Source organism: Scardinius erythrophthalmus (assembly GCF_964197995.2).
Source record: "Scardinius erythrophthalmus genome assembly, chromosome: 19".
Lineage (NCBI taxonomy): Eukaryota > Metazoa > Chordata > Actinopteri > Cypriniformes > Leuciscidae > Scardinius > Scardinius erythrophthalmus.
The window spans coordinates 34,590,391-34,611,945 of NC_138239.1; the positions used below are offsets into that span (position 1 = coordinate 34,590,391).

The 21,555-nt window shown below is 40.1% G+C and overlaps 2 protein-coding genes across 5 annotated transcripts in view; both read left to right on the top strand.

Annotated features, from left to right (window-relative positions):
• Positions 1-15,963, top strand: part of galnt16 (UDP-N-acetyl-alpha-D-galactosamine:polypeptide N-acetylgalactosaminyltransferase 16) — a 63,813-nt gene extending 47,850 nt beyond the window's left edge. The window contains exons 14-15 of the mRNA XM_081347944.1: positions 2,786-2,902; positions 14,792-15,963. Of these exons, the coding sequence (XP_081204070.1) occupies positions 2,786-2,902; positions 14,792-14,935 (261 nt within the window). The 3' untranslated portion in view covers positions 14,936-15,963. The remainder of the gene's footprint in view (positions 1-2,785; positions 2,903-14,791) is intronic.
• Positions 15,964-19,062: 3,099 nt separating this feature from the next.
• numb (NUMB endocytic adaptor protein) overlaps positions 19,063-21,555 on the top strand; it is a 75,249-nt gene continuing 72,756 nt past the window's right edge. For all 4 annotated transcript variants that reach the window (XM_081347238.1, XM_081347237.1, XM_081347241.1 and 1 more), the window contains exon 1: positions 19,063-19,234. The gene's annotated coding sequence lies outside the window, so the exon portion shown is untranslated. The remainder of the gene's footprint in view (positions 19,235-21,555) is intronic.

Consider the following 21,555-nt stretch of genomic DNA (forward strand, 5'->3'; position numbering starts at 1 on the left):
ACCAGCCCATCTGGCACCAACAACCATGCCACGTTCAAAGTCACTTAAATCACCTTTCTTCCCCATTCTGATGCTCAGTTTGAACTTCAGCAGATCGTCTTGACCATGACCGTTCCTCCATATGTGTTCTTGTCTGTACTTGTATTCTTGTGGACTTGCGCTCATTAACCCGGCCTGGAACAGCCTTACCTCGGCTAGTCCTTCTGACATTTGCCGCTGGCTCCGATGTCTCTGTAGTGGTTAAACATGAGATATACAGTAATTTGTCTTGTGTTGGCTGTATCTAACGATCTTTGGTCTCATGAATCTATAATTTGTTCCCTGGCAAATCGTTTTGGCTGCAGGCAAAGTAAAGTTTCATAAATACCTAGTCCTGGCATGAAACTGTAGATGGTGCAGGCTGATAGTCATTTGATAGTGATTATGTCATTATCATAGCACAGCTGATTGGTTGTTGTTGCATCAGCGGCCAATAAGCTGCAGCTTAACATTTAACATTTAAACAAATACCGGTAGTGTTGCTGTTATCAGTCTGCAGCGGTTTCAGAAACCCTCCCCCTTCCCCAGCTCCACCTGTATAGATCTGCTACGGGGGTTATTCATGTTTGTTACATGTGCAGCAGCAGCAGCGTAGCAGATCTATTTAGCCAAGAACAAATACATTAACATTGCCATATCCATTTACATGCCAATCTCTCGGAGAGTTTTCATGACAGAACTTTATATATTTAGGCTATTGACCTTATTCACAGCAGCGCCATCAGCGCGAGGCTGGGAGGGACAAACATGCATCTCTTCAGTGGGCTGTACTGTTATTTCATGTGTTTTTGGATTGTTCTGCTCATGAAACACTGGAAAAATATCTTTCCAAGAAATTTCAGTTGACAAAAAACTCCAGACAATATAAGCTGTGGAAAACTGTAAGTAATCTAGGAGCTTTACACAGCTTTTTACAGCGGATGCCACTGGAAACACGGCAAGTCTATAATCCCTCACAGCCTCACTCTCACACCTGTCATGGCGCTGCTCTGAATAAGGTCTATTTAACTGTACCATTGTAGCGTACTAGAGCACTGACTTTGTATGTTTGACTGAATTGTTTGCTTTATTTCATATATTGTATAGCTTCATATACTTTTTACTTATACTTTTATAATGGCTATTATTGATAATTAAAAATGACATTTAACAAAAAGAGACAGGGTTGTGTGATAGGTCATATTTTATTTTATTACAGTGAAGATAATCAGAGTAGGCCTATGCACATATTGCCTGAACCACATAATTATATTATTAATATTTTTTAGAAAAGAGCCAGGGTTGTGCTTTATATTTCGATTTGTTATAAATATACATGCAATAGGATAATTAATGTACACGTTGCCTGAACCACATTTGCGTGGCTATTAATATGTTTAAGAAGTTCCCCTATGGTGAAAATCAAGCTTTTAATGTTGTTTACTGTATATGTTTATGTGGTGTTTTTAATATACTTTAATACAAACCATGTGCAAATTCAAAAACACCATTGCTGAGTATTTTCGCCTTAAAAAGTGCAGTGAATAAAAGACAGCTTTTCTGACGTCACAAACTACCTTGTAACCAATCAGGGGTGTGTTTCTCGAAAGCATCGTTAGCCAACTCTGGTAGCATGTTCTGTCGTTATCAGCATAGTTCAACGAGTCGGTGTTTCCCGAAACCATCGTTCCAACGAACATTCGCAAACAGCATCGCAAAGTTGTGTGTTTGGAACAACAGCTCTCGACCTGTGTTAGAAGCAGAGTTTCTTGTTTGCATGACATGTGGACTCAATAAATCCTGATCTTAAACAAAATAAGCAAGCTGACATTCAGTACAATCTGTATCTTTTATTTAGAATACATACAAATGTAATTTACGTCTTTTAGTTTGTCAAGAGATTTAAAGCACCGTTTTTGAAGAGTGCGCATATGCGAATGTGCGCTAGTACGTAAGAACGAAATAAATAAAAATAACTGAGAAAAATTAGAAATAGCCCTCAGATGCCATGTGTTTAATTTATATAAAAACATCTAGCATTAAGTCGATCTCAAACAGATTCATTAAAAGAAGTTATTACTCCACCACGTGCGTGACAGCATAAACCAACGTGGTTGAACGGCCAATTTGCGACAATATGTTTTCGGGAAACAGTTGTGACTAGCTAGTTGATTTCTTCAACAATGCATCGTACAATGGTAGTTAAGCAGCGAGTTACGTCATTGAAACGCACCCCAGGTCAACGTGTGATCGTCAACGAGTGGATCTCTGAGCTGAGTGAGTGAGTGGAGGCGGGGCTCATATGCATATTCATAGAACCACGTATACTAAATGAGTCAAGGGTGTAGAGTTACATTCAAGCTATTTTATGGCATGAAAAAAACAATTCAAAAGTCATTTTGGTGATCTAAGAATAGTTTTAAGGGTAAAATTATTGACTACAGTGTAGTCAAATGAAAACGAAAAGAGGCAGAGTGGTGATTTATAACATTTTTCAATTTATTGTTGCCTAATATATACACATAACTGAGATCCCGAGTCGAACTTGGCAAGTCCGAACTTTGCGTACTTAGTATTGAGAAACGCCCCATGTCCAGATGCATTGAGTTGCTGCCATGTGATTGACTGATTACATATTTGCGTTAACAAGCTGTTGAACAGGTTTACTTGATAAAGTGGCCAATGAGTGTGTAACTTATCTCTATAACTCTACACCAGCATTACTCACCCACTAATTTGTCTGTATCTTTTTTTTTTTTTTTTTTAGAAGTGGACCCTGATTGAACCACAGATCCGTCAGCATGATCAGTGTTTGACCATCACAGCCTTTACTGCAGGGTCAAAGGTCAGACTGGAACCATGCAACACCAAAGAGTCCAGACAGGTGAGTGTACGTGTATCTGACAGATGGGCAGTTCCAGTTTTGATGACCCACTGAGAATTAATCATATACAAGTTTGATGTCTGCGTGTTTCAGAAGACTATTAGCTCTCGAACAGCACTACTGTTCTCTGTGGAAGTTATGTACATTTAAGCGTTTAAATGTTATGTACATTTAAGCGTTTAAGTGATTTTCTGTTGCCATTTCTGGGCGAATGTTCAGCGTTATTCCTATTTTTCCTAATATCCTCTCTCATTCTTTCAGTCATAATAGCTGCATTTTTTCTTTTTCTCTTTGTATATAAATCTTCTGCCATCAATCTCAAACACAACAGACACATATCTTCCCATAAGCCCACTGCATATGGTTCCACTCACAAGCTAAGAAGGCTTAGCTGGTTTGGCTTTAATCTTTTTCGTTTTTCTTCTCCATCTTTCATCAGACTGACCTCTACCTCTGTCCACTCATTCATGTTCGGCTCATTTGTGATGTCTCCTAAAGTCTGAACATCCCTCACAAACAGATCAGATTCCATATAGAGAAGATTTGCTTTACTCTTTGTGTCTCTCCATATGAGACCATTATAAAAAATATATATTTTGTTAGTAGTTCATAATAATATTAATAATAATAATTCATTACATTTATATAGCGCTTTTGTTGTGCATTACATGTATCACATTAATGTTGTGGGTGAGTCTGTTATTTAAGCTGTTCACTAAACTTTGGAAGTCAATTAGCTCTATTCAAAACCTTCCTGATCTGCTTACTTTGTCCCCAAAATGTCGATACCTTGTTTTGGCCACTACATCAAGCTCAGTGAAAAAAATAATTCGGGATGATTTAAAAAAGGTTTATTATTTTTTGTTGGTTTTAGTGTGTAATGTTGTTGTTTGAGCATGAAAAAGCATGTCTGCAGTCAGCATTTTCACTGGGCACAATTTTGACATTGATACATTGGGAAAAACTGCCATATAGATATTTTTAATATTATCTCATAATTTGGCAGCAGATTTATTAGGCTGCTGTCACTTTAAGACCTGATGCACGGATCAAACATACTGTTACACGTGTTTTCTTTCTCAACTGCTTGTTAAAACCTTACTTAAACTTAACACATAACTGACTGTTTATGTAAATACTCGCCAAGAGCAGCATTTAGACATTATTTTGTGTGTATTTGACTGTTTAAGTGCAATAATAAGCAAAAAAGAACTCGGTTTAGTACTGAGAGGCGGATTTATGTGCTGCACTTTGAGTGTGAGAACAAAATCTGCAGGACTGAGTAAAATTATGCACAATCCCACGCCAAAATTCAAGCCCTGTCACACCAACAATATTAATCAGGATCAAATTAAACGAGTGAGTGAGGAGAGACGGTTTTGTGTGTCACTCGCTGTCAGAGAGATGAGAGAGATAGAGAAAGAACAGCTGGTATCGTGTATCTATTCGTATCATGTTTCAGATATTTCAGGATTGATATGTAGCGAAAAATCTATATTTGACAACACTACATTCCACTTGTTTTTTTTTTTTACAGATGCCTTTTAAAAGACTATTGTTGTGGCAAAAATATTCATTAAACAACCATCACTGCGTAAGAGACATTTCTGAAGTCAAATTGTCTTTTAAAAGTATTTATTCTTGCAAGAAGGCCCAGTTGCCACACAGAAGTCACCAGTACAGTCTGTGAAACAAGTGCGACCACGAGAGGGAGGGCAGAGGAGTCTTTATACTGCTTTCAAGGTCTTCTGCTTACAGGCCCTTATCTAAACAAGGGTAGGCTTTCCTGCTAGTTTTCTGATACTGCTGAGTTTGTTCTTACAAACTCACAAATTCTAAATTGGGCAGCCTCTGACCCTAGGGGTCAGAGGTCCCTTTTCAATCTGCCTCCTCCTGACGTCTCGCCTGTTTCCCAGTGTTTAAAAACACACACACACACATTAGTCATATGTTGGCAGACCACATAAAGTCCAGCAAAGAGTCATTTCAATGTCTTACTGAAATTAAATGAAAATCAATACTGTAAATCAAGGAAAATCTAAATTTCCCATAACACTACAATTGAAAAATGTATCTATTATACACTCACCTAAAGGATTATTAGGAACACCATACTAATACTGTGTTTGACCCCCTTTCGCCTTCAGAACTGCCTTAATTCTACGTGGCATTGATTCAACAAGGTGCTGAAAGCATTCTTTAGAAATGTTGGCCCATATTGATAGGATAGCATCTTGCAGTTGATGGAGATTTGTGGGATGCACATCCAGGGCACGAAGCTCCCGTTCCACCACATCCCAAAGATGCTCTATTGGGTTGAGATCTGGTGACTGTGGGGGCCATTTTTGTACAGTGAACTCATTGTCAAATTCTGACTCTACCATCTGAATGTCTCAACAGAAATCGAGACTCATCAGACCAGGCAACATTTTTCCAGTCTTCAACTGTCCAATTTTGGTGAGCTCGTGCAAATTGTAGCCTCTTTTTCCTATTTGGAGTGGAGATGAGTGGTACCCGGTGGGTTCTTCTGCTGTTGTAGCCCATCCGCCTCAAGGTTGTGCGTGTTGTGGCTTCACAAATGCTTTGCTGCATACCTCGGTTGTAACGAGTGGTTATTTCAGTCAAAGTTGCTCTTCTATCAGCTTGAATCAGTCGGCCCATTCTCCTCTGACCTCTAGCATCAACAAGGCATTTTCTCCCACAGGACTGCCGCATACTGGATGTTTTTCCCTTTTCACACCATTCTTTGTAAACCCTAGAAATGGTTGTGCATGAAAATCCCAGTAACTGAGCAGATTGTGAAATACTCAGACCGGCCCGTCTGGCACCAACAACCATGCCACGCTCAAAATTGCTTAAATCACCTTTCTTTCCCATTCTGACATTCAGTTTGGAGTTCAGGAGATTGTCTTGACCAGGACCACACCCCTAAATGCATTGAAGCAACTGCCATGTGATTGGTTGAATAGATAATTGCATTAATGAGAAATTGAACAGGTGTTCTTAATAATCATTTAGGTGAGTGTATAATGTTCATCTCGCCAAAGTGTCTAGTAGGAGTGACTGTGTTACACACCACTGCTGAAATACACACGCATTCGGTGGGTGTTAATGTTAAGCCCTGGTTTTATTTATCGCTCTCTACAACATTGGAAACATAACTGTAATTGATATGATTAGCCTTTTGCTAGACTATGTTATCAAACAGCTAATAACGTGTTGCTAATGTTACACAAACCATGTTCCCGTTCGCCATCTCAGGCCCCGTTTACACGTACATGGTTATTTTGAAAAACGGAGACATTTCCCTTCGTTTGCACCCTTCGTTTACACGCAAACGGAGGATTCGTCAATGAAACCGATTCTTTCTAAAAACTCCGGCCAGAGTGGAGATTTTGAAAATCTTCGTTTGCACGTTTGCATGTAAACAGAGAAAACCGGAGTTTTAGGTAGCGACGTCATAGAATGTGACTATTTTCGGGATTCTGATTGGCTAAGGTGGGCTTGAGCTTCTCGTTACACTGCCACCTACAGGTTCGGCATGCTCTTGACAGCATATACACAGGTTCGTGTGCACGATGTTATTTTTGAAAACGAAGAGGGGTGAAATGTCCGTTTATGAAAATAGCCACCTACGTGTAAACGTAGCCTCAGAGTCAGTCAGCATCCTTAGAAACGCAGTGGAGAAAGGCATATAGTTCATCATAACATGCAATATACATCATATACTGTACATAATTCTTACACTATATTGCTAAATGTACCCGATTTTTCATATCAACAGTAAAGCAGGGAAATTATCGATAACTTAAACTAAATCTAAATCGCTAATATATATAAATAGTATATCAATGATACTAAAATAACAGTGGCTTTTGTTTTGAGCATTGTTTATTTGTCTTGAAGTGGCTGAATATGTAGAATGTCTACAATCAGTTATAAATGTCACAGGATGAGGATGAAGAAGACGAATGAAGACCAGATACATACAAATATAAATTTGATTTAATACAAAACAAAAACGCAGACAGGCATAACAGTGTGCATAGCATACACAAACAACAACCGACATCCAAAGACTAAGGCCCTGTTTACACGAGAACGCTCGCGGGTGAAAACGCAAAAATATTTTATCAGATGTGCCTTTCGTTTAGACGGCGACGGCGTTTTTGGGGCTTAAAAACGCAAAAAAGTGAAACCACCCTCCAGAGTGGAAATCTTAAAAACGCTCCACCGTCGCGTTTTCCGTCTAAAGGGTAAAAACGCAAAAGTCTGCTAGACAGTGAATGCGCCGATCACCGGTCCATTGCCACCTAGCCGCCTGGAGTACATACTACATCGAATTTCACTCACTTTTGCGTCACCATATGCACGCAGATTTCCCCCCCATAACGCTCGTCTAAACGCAGAATAAAAAAGTGATAACGCAACGCCACTTTTGCGTTTTCTCTTCAGATCGTTTCCGTGTAAACATAGCCTAAAACAGAGGCACTAAATACACAGAGATGATGAAATGAATACGAACAGGTGTGATGATTAGATGAGTGTGTGCAGGTGTGATCCAGGAGGGATTATGGGAAATGTAGTGTGCTGTGGTGACTAGTCTGGTGACTGAGGATTGTGACAATTGGCCCTATCATACACCCCGGAGCAATGCAGCGCCAGGCGTGACGCAAGTGTTTTTTGCTAGTTTCAGCCTGACGCAGTTTTCATTTTCACGTCCTGCGCCACGTTGTTTAAATAGCAAAATGCATTTGCGCCCATGGGCTGCTGGTCTGAAAAAGAGGTGTGTTCAGATGCATTGTTGGCACGTTGCTATTTTGAGGCAACTAAAATAGACTGAGCCATTGACCGACTGAAACTTGGTCTAAAGTCAGTGCTGCTTATTACACAATTCAGCAGCACACAAACATGCCAAATATTAAAAATGAAAGGATTACATTTTAAAAGATTAATATCGTGTACATAAAGATATGGTGGAATCCGGCTTGTCCCGTGGATGGTCTGCTTGAGCTTTAACCTCTCGCATGAGCAGATCCATTTGCGCTCTGGAGACGCGTTCAGTTTTTCCGCTTGCAAATTCCGGCATGTAAATAGCGAATCTGCCATGGCGCAAGCGCAACTGGCATTTAAAGGGAATGGGAGATGAGACTCTGATTGGTTTATTGCACGTAAAGCCCAAAACACACCCGTTACTCATTAAAGGGTTAGTTCACCCAAAAATGAAAATTCTGTCAGTAATTACTCACCCTCATGTTGTTCCAACCGCGTAAGACCTTCGTTCATCTTCGGAACATAAATTAAGATATTTTTGATTAAATATGAGAGTTGTCTCACTCCTCCACAGGCTGCTATGTGACCGAAACTTGCTGGCCCAGAAAAGTTATTAAAGAGATCGTTAATATAGTCCAAGTGACTACAGTGGCTCAATCTTAAGTTTATCAAGCGACGAGAATACGTTTTGTGCGCAAAAACAAACAAAAATAACGACTTTATTCCACTATTCATTTCCTTCTCTCTGGGCCTCTACACACACACACACACACACACAGGATATTATAGTATATCAAGCCTTCTGAATTCAAATTCACTGATCGCTCTCTAAACCAGTCACACGCAATGTGACATGCCCTTGGCTAAAACATTTTGCTGCTTTCATTTCATTGCAAGACTGCTTTGCAACATTTTTAGAAAGATGTGTTTCATATTGTCTTCCTCTGTCTGTTTATTTAAATATGATATTTTACAGCCATGCTAATTCCTGTATCATTTGTTCCCTATCAGTCGGTCACTCTCGGCGTACATCATGACCGACAAATAGGAATGTCGCTAGAGAGGCCAATCTACTTCGAGTGAAACTAAACTAGCCAATGCACACTGGTGTGCCATCATTTGCATCAGCTATTCAGCCACACAGCGCGGGTATATAATGAGGGTATATATTTTGCTTCAATATATATATATATATTGCATATATATATATATATGCTTCGGAGCCGAGCACTTCGATGCCTGTGCTCTCTACAAGAGTGTTACAAGAGTGTTACAAAGACAAGCAAGCTCTCTACGGGACCTCTCCAATCTGTTGTGGGTGATACGGTACCAAAATTTTCAATAAAAGAGCAGTTTCTTCCATCTCTGGGTCCGAAGAGGGCCTGGAGAGCAGTGGGAGGAGAGAATCCTCACCACTCTCATCCCCCTCTTCTATTGCCAGTGGGCAGCAGCTTGCAGTTTGAAAACGCATCCAAGCCGCCTCCTGTTGCACAGCACACTTCTCAAAGATGGCCTACCGAGCCACGTCCCTGCGTTCCACCTTGCTTCCCCACTCCGGGTACACCTACGGTCCCTTTGGTCCAGCTTGTACGGTCTCTGCAAGCCTGGTTAGCGCTCCCCAGTCCGTCTTGCAGGCTCATTCAGACCATCAGGCTCGGATATGCGATTCAGTTCGCCTGGCGTCCCCCCAAGTTTCGGGCCATCCACTCCACTACAGTGAAAGCAGCCGATGCCCATGTCATGCGGGCGGAGATCGCATACTGCAGTCGCAGTATGACTAAAGTCGCAGTACTGGCGAAGGACACGAGAGTGCCGGTCCCTCCAGTCGATATGAGGTCAGGGTACTACAGTACCTACTTCATTGTACTCAAGAAAGGCGGTGGGTTACGACCGATCTTGAACCTGCGAGTGTTGAATTGGAGTCTCCACAAGCTACCGTTCAAAATTCTCACACAGAGACGCATTTTCAAATGCATCCGTCCCCGAAATTGGTTTGCAGCGATCGACCTGAAGGACGCGTACTTTCATGTCTTGATTCTTCCTTAGCACAGGTCGTTTCTGCGCTTTGCGTTCGAGGGTCGAGCATGTCAGTACAAGGTCCTGCCCTTTGGGCTGTCCCTGTCTCCCCGTGTCTTCACGAAAGTCACGGAGGGGGCCCTTATTCCCATGAGAGAACAGGGCATTCGCATCCTCAACTATCTCGACAACTGGCTCATACTAGCACACTCTTGAGATCAGTTATGCGAACACAGGGACCTCGTGCTCAGGCACCTCAGCCAGCTGGGCCTTCAGGTCAACTGGGAAAAGAGCAAACTCTCCCCCGTGCAGAGGATCTCTTTTCTCTGTATGGAGTTGAATTCGGTCACGCCTTGAAGACACGTTTACGCCTTGAAGTGGAACCTGTTCGTCGAATGGTGTTGTTCTCGCCGAGAGGACCCCCGAAGATGTTCGATAGGGTCCGTGCTTTCCTTCTTGCAGCAAGGGTTGGAGTGAAGGCTGTCTCCCTCCACCCTCAAAGTACATGCTGCCGCTATTTCAGCATATCACAACCACATAGATGGCAAAACAGTATGAAAGCACGACCTGGTTGTCAGCTTCCTTAGGGGGGCGAGACGGTTAAATCCTCCTCGACCCCCCTCCATACCCTCTTGGGACCTTTCCCTGGTGCTTCGAGTACTTTAGGATGCTCCCTTTGAGCTTTTGCAGTCAGCAGACTTAAAGCTTCTCTCTCTGTCAAGAGGGTAGGGGACCTGTAGGCATTTTCGGTCAACAAATCGTGCCTAGAGTTTTGGCCGGGTGACAACCATGTTGTACTTTAAACCTGGCTATGTGCCCAAGGTTCCTACCATTCCCTTTGGGGACCAGGCAGTGAACCTGCAAGCGCTGCCCCTGGACACCTAACACGTTCACTAGATATTATAGCCTACGTGTAGAGCCGGCCTCCTCCCGTGTTCCCACCTTAAACGGGTAGAAGCACTAAGAGGCCTGGCTCTGTCGACTTGCTGCATCCATAACTCCTTCGGGGAAGAATGTGGGTTCCACAGCGCAACGCAGTTTTCATTTTCACGTCCTGCGCCACGTTGTTTAAATAGCAAAATGCTTTTGCGCCCATGGGCTGCTGGTCTGACAACGAGGTGTGTTCAGACACATTGTTGGCACGTCGCTATTTTGAGGCAACTGAAATAGACTGAGCCATTGACCAACCGAAACCTGGTCTAAAGTCAATGGCGCAATATTTTTTTTGTTATTTAAAGAGCTCTTTAGTAAAATGTGCCTAGAGCCGGGTCCACAACGCGCATACACTCTGCTTATTAAACACACAGGGACACGCAGCAGCACACAATCATGCCAAATATTAAAAATAAAAGGATTACAATTTAAAAGATTAATATCGTGTACATAAAGATATGGTGGAATCCGGCTTGTCCCGTGGATGGTCTGCTTGAGCTTTAACCTCTCGCACGAGCAGATCCGTTTGCGCTCTGGAGAAGCGTTCAGTTCAATAGATAATCCGCCATGCCGCGAGCGCAACTGGCATTTAAAGGGAATGGGAGATGAGACTCTGATTGGTTTATTGCACGTAAAGCCCAAAACACACTAAGAGAATAGAGACAACCCTTTTAGACCATGCACACTGACCATTTTTCCCATCGTTAAACTAGCAACAGTGGATTTGGACACGCCCTAAGTGCACTTGCGCCCTGCACTTTACACCATGCGCTTAGATCGTTAAAATAGGACCCAATAAGTTTAATTTCAGTGAGGATGCTGCCTATAGGCAATAGTCAGAAAGCTGGATCACAAGGGTTTGGAACACAGCTACTCAGCACTGAGATCATTGCTCTCCTGAATGAAACCTGCCATGCTGCCAGCAAACACACACACACACACACACACACACACACACACACACACACACACACACACACACACACACACACAGAGAGGATATTACAGTATATCAAGCCTTCTGAATTCAAAATCACTGACCTCTCTCTAAACCAGTCACACGCAATGTGACATGCCCTTGGCTAAAACATTTTGCTGCTTTCATTTCATTGCAAGAAAGATGTGTTTCATATTGTCTTCCTCTGTCTGTTTATTTAAATATGATATTTTACAGTCATGCTAATTCCTGTATCATTTGTTACAGTTCAGAATTCAACTGCATATATAATGTACCGCCTATCATTATGTGAAATAGTATTTAAAACATTATACAAAGAGAATAATTTCAAACCGTTGTAATCTATGCTACATTTATGTCATATAACCTCACCACGTTTGATGCTTAATTCTGCAAAGACTGTCCAGTTATTGGATATCTTAAAAATACAATTATTTTGCATTTTTATTCCAGGTTTGTGTAAAAATGTGAAGATGGAGAGGTTAAAAATCTATTACCTTCGGTTCACAAGAGTCAGTGTATTGCCGATTGTAGTTTATCATGCTTTTGATAAATGTTGTAGGTTATCCAGGTTATTCCATGCATATAGAAAATCCACATACTACACAAAGCAGATGTACTATACTAAAGAATAATAAGATAATTACTTAAAGATTATAAGAAATTCTTCAATCCTAGAAATAATATTGTTAATAGCAAACATGAATGTTTTCCACAAGCAAATTTCAACTATCTGTTGTCCTTAATTTATGTAAAACATAAATTTATCAATACCGTAAACAAACGTTTGGTCCCAAACTAGCTCGCTTTGATGTTTGTTGAATATTTCATGCTTGAAAATAACAAATTCACACAAAATTGAGTTTTTAACTCTATTCAGACACGTCCCAAATTTCGGTAACAGGGTTGCAAAAATTTGCAAACAACACACAAAATAAGAATAAATTTAGTTTGTCCTTCTGAGGTGACCATTAACCTTTTCTGAAAGTAAAACTTCTTCTTTCACTGATCGTTGTGGTCATGGGCTGCTACAAGGAAGCGCACGACAGGAATATTCCAACTAAACAGTCTTTAATCCAAAAATACACAGGAACACTCAGGGAAACAGACTTCACAACCACTATAACGTTGACAACACCGATCACAGAACTGAATGAAGACACGTTTACACAACAACGATGTGCTTAAAATGGAGAAGTCTTTCCTTTGAGTTTTCCACTTACAGACCACATCATTGTCAAAATGATCCCCATTCACATGGATCCGCGAAAACGACAAAAAACGCAAAAACTAAATAACTAACCAAACAACTAAAAACCAAACTAAAAACCCTGTATTCTGCTGCCAGGCCATTAGATGGCGATGAAACACGTAGAATGAACATGTAATACGCATGTGCATGACGTCATCGTCTTTTCAAAAACTTGCACTTTGAAACCCGTTTTAAAAAGTTTGCATTTTTAGCCACCCAAAATGCTATTGTTGTGTAAACAAATGGCCAAAACGCATAAAAAATCTTATGTTTTTAGTTGAAAACGGTGTCGTCTAAATCCCCTTAAATACACAGAGGAACAAAAGAGCTATTGAGTTAATTAATAAGACAACGGGTGAACAGGATCATTAATCAAACACACTGGGAAACTAGGTCGAACACGCAAACAGGCACAGGGAAAACATAACCAAAACACAATGAAAACTGAGGGGTTGTTTACACGGCACCGTTTTCAACTAAAAACGTCAAACTTTTTATGTGTACACATGTACACGACAACTGAGTTTTAGGTGTCTGAAAATGCAAACTTTTGAAAATGGGTTTCATAGTGTCTATAGAGTCATAATCTGAAGACCACGCCCACCCAGGGGGAAAACAAACCAACCGTCTCCATTGACTTTGCATTGCGAGAGGCTGCCTCCTTGTCATTTCTTGCTTCTAAGAAAAGACAGAATAATGCCTAAAAGCTGCTATGTGACAAGGTGTACAGCAAACAAGCTAAGAAACCCAGAAATAAGTTTTCATAAGCTGTCGACACCAAAAAACGAGCGTTTGAGGACATAAAAGTGAATACAGGCTGGAACGAATGGGTAAATTGTGGGATCCTGACACTCAGAATGCACTAAAAATACACTACGTGTGCAGTAAGTTAAACATTTTGGTCACTGGTGAGTCAAATATCCAAATGTCAGTTGCATATATTATATTTCTGTAAGATAAACTATCCTGTGTTGCCGATTACGGTCTCCTCCAGCGGCGGGCGTACGTTAGTTCTCAGAGTAATGAGACACGTGACGCTCTGTCTCAACTGCCTGTATCCACTTTTATGTCCTAAACACTCGTTTTTTGGGGTCGAGAGCTAATAAAAACGTAGTTCTGGGTTTTTTAGCTTGTTTGCTGTACACCTTGTCACACAGCAGCTTTTAGGCATTTTTCTGTCTTTTGTTAGAAGCAAGAAATGACAAGGAGGCAGCCTCTCGCAATGCAAAGTCAATGGAGACGGTTGGATTGTTTTCCCCCTGGGTGTGGGCGTGGCCTAAATACGCTCTGTCTCTATGTCTACAGTGTATCATCGCCATCTACTGGCCTGGCAGCAGAATACAGCGTTTTTAGTCGTTTCCGCGGATCCGTGTGAATGGGGATAATTTTGACAATGGTGTCGTCTGTACGCGGACAGCTCAAAGGAAAAACTTCTCTGCTTAAGCATATCGTTGTCGTGTAAAAGTACCAAAGGTCAAACAGGCACAGGGAAAACATAACCAAAACACAATGAAAACTAAATCAAAACAAAGCAAACACGTTACATGTGCAATAGAAGAACCATTCCCCAAAGAATCTTTCAGTTCTTGAAAAATATAAATCATGCACACCACCCAAGTTTCCATCAGCACAAAAATATTTTAATGATCAATTGAATTTCCTCATGCTTAGCAGTTCTTAAAATAACCATTTTTTCCTTAGTGTGAAGAACATTTTAATAAAGAACCTTTTTCCATTTTAAAGAACCTTTTGTGGAATGAAAAGGTTCCATGGATGTTAAAGGTTCTTCATTGAACCATTGATGCCAATTAAGAACTTTTATTTTTAAGAGTGTATTCTGTACTTCACTTGTGGAAGGTGCCGTCTGTGTGTGGTGGGTGTGTATGTGTGTGTGTGTGTTTACTGGTTTAGTATAAATGTAATTAACCCGTCTCCACTTTTTCTGTTTCTCCTGTAGAAGTGGAAGCCCCGAGGGCCGGCATTGCAGCACATGATCAGTGGCTTGTGTCTGGATAGCCAGCCTCCTTCAGGCCCACCGGTCATCACACAGTGCCGCCCCCTGGTGACCAGCCAATCCTGGGAGCCGCAGCTGGTCACCTGACTCGCGGAGCTCACAGGGAGGGCGGGGAAAGGGGAGGAGTTTCGTGAGGTTGCTGAGCTCGAGGTGCCGTAGGAGCCAGAGGAAAACGTTTGCACACTGTTTTAGTTGAAGGTGCTGATCTCAAACGAATCCAACATGACCATGTCCAAAACACCTGACCTCATATCTTCATCGTGGAATGGCTGATGAGGGGAAAGCAACATTTTGCCTGCCAAACCGAAGCCTGAATGCCTGCGCTCAGAGCTTTCACTGTCCAGTGTTCTGGTGTTCTCAGACACAGTCACACGGCATGGTTTTGTCAGTTGACAGGAGTGCTTTATGACATCTTTTGAATGTTGTGTTAAGGTCTCAAACACCAGAGAATAGATGTGTATATAAATGCCTTTTACTACATTTCAGACCCATGACCTGTATATTCCCTCATTCCCACAAAGACTGTGTTTTTTGCAGCATAGGCTTCATTAGCTGTTCTCATGAAGGTCTGAACTGTTTTCCCCCATCGCTGTGGAAAGTTTTCTGCTTGATTTGTTCAGTATTAGGTTGGGATGAAGTGCAATGCTTTGAGATGAATCTGCATATGCCATGGAAACTGTCGTTCAGCGGCAGAAAGACTTTACGACTTTGAGAGGTTTATCCTAAACAACAGTCAAAGATTAGCAGTACCGCGCTGGCTTTCTAGACCCGCGTTGAAGATGTTGGAAAGAGACGGACAGAAATGGCTCTTGAATGGTCCACTAAACCCATTGAAATAACCAAATGTTCTATCAAACAAGCAGCATTGAGATGTCAACTCAAATGAAGTGTAACGCGCTTTTAATGAGCTATTATTCTGCATGGTACTGTACATCAGCACAATGAAAAGGCATTTGCAAACATCTAAAGCCCAAAGACTGTTTTTCCTCTGTCTTATTTGTTTGCCTTTTGAAACTTTGTATTTACTTGAAGCATTTTTTCATTTTGAACATGTGCTAGGAAGCAGTTATGTTGTTTAAAAATAAAGACTACCACCAAAAAACAGACAACAATCCAAAAAAAATCTTGAGTCTGTCTTTGTATGCTACAGTAGAAACACACTCGCACACACACACACACACACACTTACACACACGTCTGGTTTACTATCTTTGTGGGGACTCTCCATAGTTGTAATGGGTTTTATACTGTACTAACTGTATATTCCCTCCCTTAGAAAACTTTATGCATTTTTACATTTTCGAAAAACATCACTTAGTATGATTTATGAGCTGATTACCTTATGGGGACCACAAAATGTCCCAACAAGGACAGGGTTTTTGGATATTGCCATCTTTGTGGGGACATTTTGCCCCCATAATGTAGGGTTTACCACGGCACACACACACACACACACACACACACACACAAACATTTCACTGTTATTGCATATTGAAAACAGAATGCAGAGATAGACATTTAAAACACAGAATTTTGTCAAATATAATACAATATGTAATTGAAATGTAACAAAAGTAGTAGCTGGCGGCTCTGTCCTACAACAGTCATGCAGTTTTATACATACAGTATACAGTGGTTATACACAGGATTTACATGTAGTGCCCAAAATATTTAGGCTGAAAAGTATGGGGGATCGAGATCTTTGACCTGCATAAATAAACACCATGAATTTGCCACATAGTTGTATGAAGCTGGAACTTAATCGGAACCTGCTGAATTTAATACTTATTTGATAACAAGATTTATTATTGAAAATATAAGTGCTATTTCATATTATGTCTATTTCCTCAAGATCACACGGCTTCCCGAAAGAAAAGAGCACATGAGCATAATTTATTATTTTTCTCATAAAAATATTTGTCATATATATTTTTTTACATTAAACAATGATTGAAAAACTCCTAGATATATTAACATTTAAAATGAACCGAGCACCTAAACTGCAAATTTCACTTAATTTTGAATATTTTGAATAACAAAATTTATGTAACACTCAAAACTGAAAAATATTTTTGTAAAACGATGTAATATAAAGTATGTGACCTTCATTGGTACACTTGCTGACTGTAGTCTCCTGAAGCGACCACAAGGTGTCAGGCCATCATCACAGATACACACATAGATTTAACTTACATAAACAGATTCAACTTTCATGTTCAGACATTTATAGAACAAATTACAAACACTTTAGGAAGCCACACTACTCATTTGAGTGGTGTTGTGGCCTAATGTTAGACAGTCTGACTTGTAACCCGAAGATTTTTTCTTTAATAGCAGAAACATAGTAAAAACATCTATAAAAAAAAAAAAATTGTATTCATATATTTATGCTACTTATTGTCCATAAACAGTTCTTCCTTCCGGTCACTGCTTGTTGATGGTTTCTGGTATTTAAAGGTCAACACTGACCTATGGATCAAATGCGCCTCACTATCATGTGCTTGGATGTACAGTACTGTGCAAAAGTCTTAGGCACGTTAATACCCCCCCCACACACACACACACACACACACACAAAAAAAATGGTTTTAAGTCAGTTATTTATATCTTTTGCTGTAGTGTGTCAGTAGGAAATATCAGTTTGCATTTCCAAACATTGTTTTTGACATTAATTGTAATAATCCAGTGGGATTTCTGTATGCACAAGGAATGCACTACAGCAAAAGATATAAATAACTGACTTTTTTTTGGTATTAACATGCCTAAGACTTTTGCACAGTACTGTATGTATGTGCACACTTGCAGGACTGACGTCACGAGCGAATCAACATTGTGTTCCTTACCTCGTCTTTTCATGAAAGATTCAAGGCAGTGAATGACCTGAGAACACACACAGGTGAGTGGAGAGAGAGATAGCTAACAGGATCGACAGCTCTGTCATTCCTCTCATTCCTCGGTGTGATCCCATCCCTCGCTCACAGCTACACCTGCCGTCCAAGAGGGCCTTCCAAACACGCTGGGTATTTCTGAAGAACAGTTGTGTTATATTGCCACATCTTCTCTGTGTGTAATGCTTTTGTGTGTTGCTGATTCAAAACATTGCATTGTGGTTTTAACTGTTGTTCTTGCAAGTCTAGATGATTTGAGTTGAGTAGTGCTATTGCACAGCCACGCACAATATCTATGTATGGCTGTATCAGCCAATTCTTGCATTTTTATTGTATCTGAATTGGCTGATTTTGGAAGCTATTGCAGCTTTTACTCATTTATTTTACTCCTGTGTATTATAATGTTTTGCTTGAGAACAAGAATATAATATTCCAAATTGGAGATTTACTGTGAAAGAAGAGTGAATAAAATCTAGATTTATAGTGTCAGACAACATTGTTGGAAACACAATATTGGCCTGGTTTCACAGACAGCATTAGACCTTAGTTCAGCTAGGACATTTAAGCAGCTTTTATAAATATGCCTTATAGAAAAATGACTGGTGTGTATCTTGAGATGAACCAATGGCACTGATATATTTTAAGATATATAAGTGCAAGTTGCTTTCAGTTGAATCAGCTCAATAATGAACTAGGCGAATAATGAAACAGGGATAATGTTTTAGAAAAATTAACAGTTTTATAACAGAAGTAATTGATAGTTGTGAAAAGTCAAGTATTTCAAAAAATTATCATTAATATAGGCTACATTACAATAATATATGTCTAATTTACAGTAGTCAACGTTTGAAGTTTATCAAAACCTTTCATCAAAGTTATACATGAATTTTGAACAATACCCGTTCTTGTCTTAGGAAACTTTGATCAACTTTTTTGATCCACTTCAAATGTTGACTACTGTAAATTAAAATGATATTAACCTGTTAACTATTATAATTATTATTGAAAAGCACAGCATAGGGTTCTACAGAATATAACTTCTGAAATTGCAATTAATTTAATATATCAATAAAAAAAGTTTGAAAACAAGCAACTTTATCATAATTACAGCAGAAAGGCTATTGTAAATATGCAGTATTAGTGGGGGGTGTTAGTGTTTTGTGTATATATAGCCTATATTTATACATTACTTCGGTCACAGTGGTGTCATGAATGCTCCTCCCAGGCTAATTGTTTATGTTGTGAATAATTAATGAGAGCTCGTGCTCGTGTCAGCCTGTAGCCCCGCCCACCAGCAGATCAGCGACTGACGGCTGAACCCGGCGAACAGTCAGTCAGAGACACACACACACACACGTCCAGCAGGATACATCCATCATCTGGGGAATATAACACTTTATTTCACTGGTCGTGTAAATCTCTGAATCTGTCTGGTCGGGTTCACGGGTAACGTTACATCTGTGGATACGAGCAGTTCATCTGACCCGCCGCTGAACAGGTGAGTCGATTCACCTTTACCTCTCCGTCTGAACTGAGAGGCTGGCTGGTGATCCGGCTGATGATGTTATTACAATAATAATGCTGATGTTTGTAATAACGATGGTTTATGATGTTGTTGTTAGCCAGCTAACGTTAACCAGCTAACTGACTGTTTGTCTTTGAGTTCATAAGGTAGCATCCGGCTAAGTCAGCTGCTAACAAGCCACTAGCGAGATAAAATGACTCAAACTGATGGTTTCTGTGTAAAAACAATGTGTGTCTTGCGTGTTTCGTGTCGAGGGTTTGGCTTTGGTTATCTGGGTTATGGGTTTGGGCTGTTTGTTGAAGAGTTGCTAGCAGAGCTAGCCGTTTAGCAGCTCACCTGCCACAGATTCACAACACTTAAAACACTAAATACACCATTACTGTGATCACCTATCATGTACTCTGTTATTATGAACACCAGAGTAGAGGAATATCTTATGTTACGAGGTATTATTGGGCAAATGACATGCAGTAAACTGTAATTCATGCCTGTAATTCCTTTAGTGGTTGGACATGGTTAGGACTGGTCATGTTAATGTTGGCATAGTTTGACATAAGTCAGGCACTTGACATTTTTAATCATCAGTCTGCTTATACATATGGTGACTCAAAACAATTATTGTGTGTAGCTGTCACACTCCAGAATGATGGTTTGGTGAAGAGTGACTGGTCAGTAATGATCATCTCTTAGGTCACATAACAACAAATTAGTCATGAATGGCATCATGGGTCTGTCAACTTGGCATATTAAATAATAATCAGAAAATCAAATGTTTTGATGTGGAATAGTTTATTGAACCTTTATGCAATTGATGCAAAATATAAAGAAAATCGAGAACAGTTTAGTTTTTGTTATCATGTTTGATAGATCAGGCTTTTTACTCATATAGTATGATATGATGAGAATATAGAGGGGAAACACTTCAGTTTTATTCAGAGGCCAAAACTGAGCAGAAATATGCAGTTTGGTGCAGATGCTGATCTTTATATGGTCAACAGTAAGATAAAACTCTGAGGCTTTAATGTAAATGAATGAGATTTATAACAGTATTGCAGACTATCGACATAAAATAGATCACTCTATATCTGCCAATAATAGCCTGTCTTAGTAAGATGATATTTAAATGCTTAGTTTATAATCAAAGCTCTGTAGTTTTAAAACATATAATGCAATGCAATACAATGATGATTGAGAGATGAACAAATAAACCTTCCTCAAAAGCCTGATGGTCATATTTGATACTCACATTTGAGTGATTTTGTTTCTTAAAATGATCTTTGGTTAATCAAGTATTTAAGTTGCTATTGCTAAGCAAGTAGATATTCTACTAACAATATAAAAGTTATTCTTTTACTTTATAAAAATCAGTGCAGGTTTCACAGCAGAAAGACACGAGCTGAAGGGGGACGTTTGTACAATTAGACTCAAATACTTTGCTTTTACTTGATAAAAAAGTCTAAAATATCAATCAGAGGACAGCATGATTGTAGTAGAGTGTGTGCAACAGGTTTTACAGCAAAGTTTTGATCATGTTGATCATCTAGAGGCCTTAGAAATTCAAGTATCAAATATGATTACAGTAAGCTAAGCTTCCAGTTGGGCTTGAGCGATAAGCTCTGGTTTAGAGACGCTCTCTGCCCTCGTCTGCATGTCTAATATCAGGCACTTTCTGATCAGATAATCACACAAGGCTTTAGTCGGTGACATATTGTCCGTACATCTACATAAATACCAACCAAAACCAAACAATGCTGGATTTCCATTGAAAACCAATAGGTTTTGTCGTAACCACATGTTCAGGGTTTGGCTTTTCTCAGAAGTTTGATGACATCGGGAAACGAGTGCATCCAGTTATGAGTCATCAGAATGGGAGTTGCTGTCAAACTACACGCTTTATTTATGATGGGTTTTCTTGTGGGATGAAGTCATTTCTCATTTCCTTATAGAGGCCAGGCTCTGCCAAGATACAGATCGAGAGGGTGCTCTTATCTGTTTACTCAGCTACCTTTGGTTCCAGCTGTCCTGCTTGGCTCAGCGGTTAATCATTATCACATCCAAAACTCTGTTCCCTCGCCAGAAAGGTTCATTTGGACAGTGCTTTCAAATGATTGTGCAGTTTTGCATGTGTAAGCCTACTAAAATGTGAAATTACGTTATAAAGATTTTGAAGTGGGCCGTACTCTTCTCTGTTGTGGATGATTAGGTCTTCCCTCCATTCTTGTCATTTATCAGGACTGCGTCTGCTCCGTTTCACATTCCCAGTTTTATAGGCGCGTGTAAAGGAGGTCACGGCA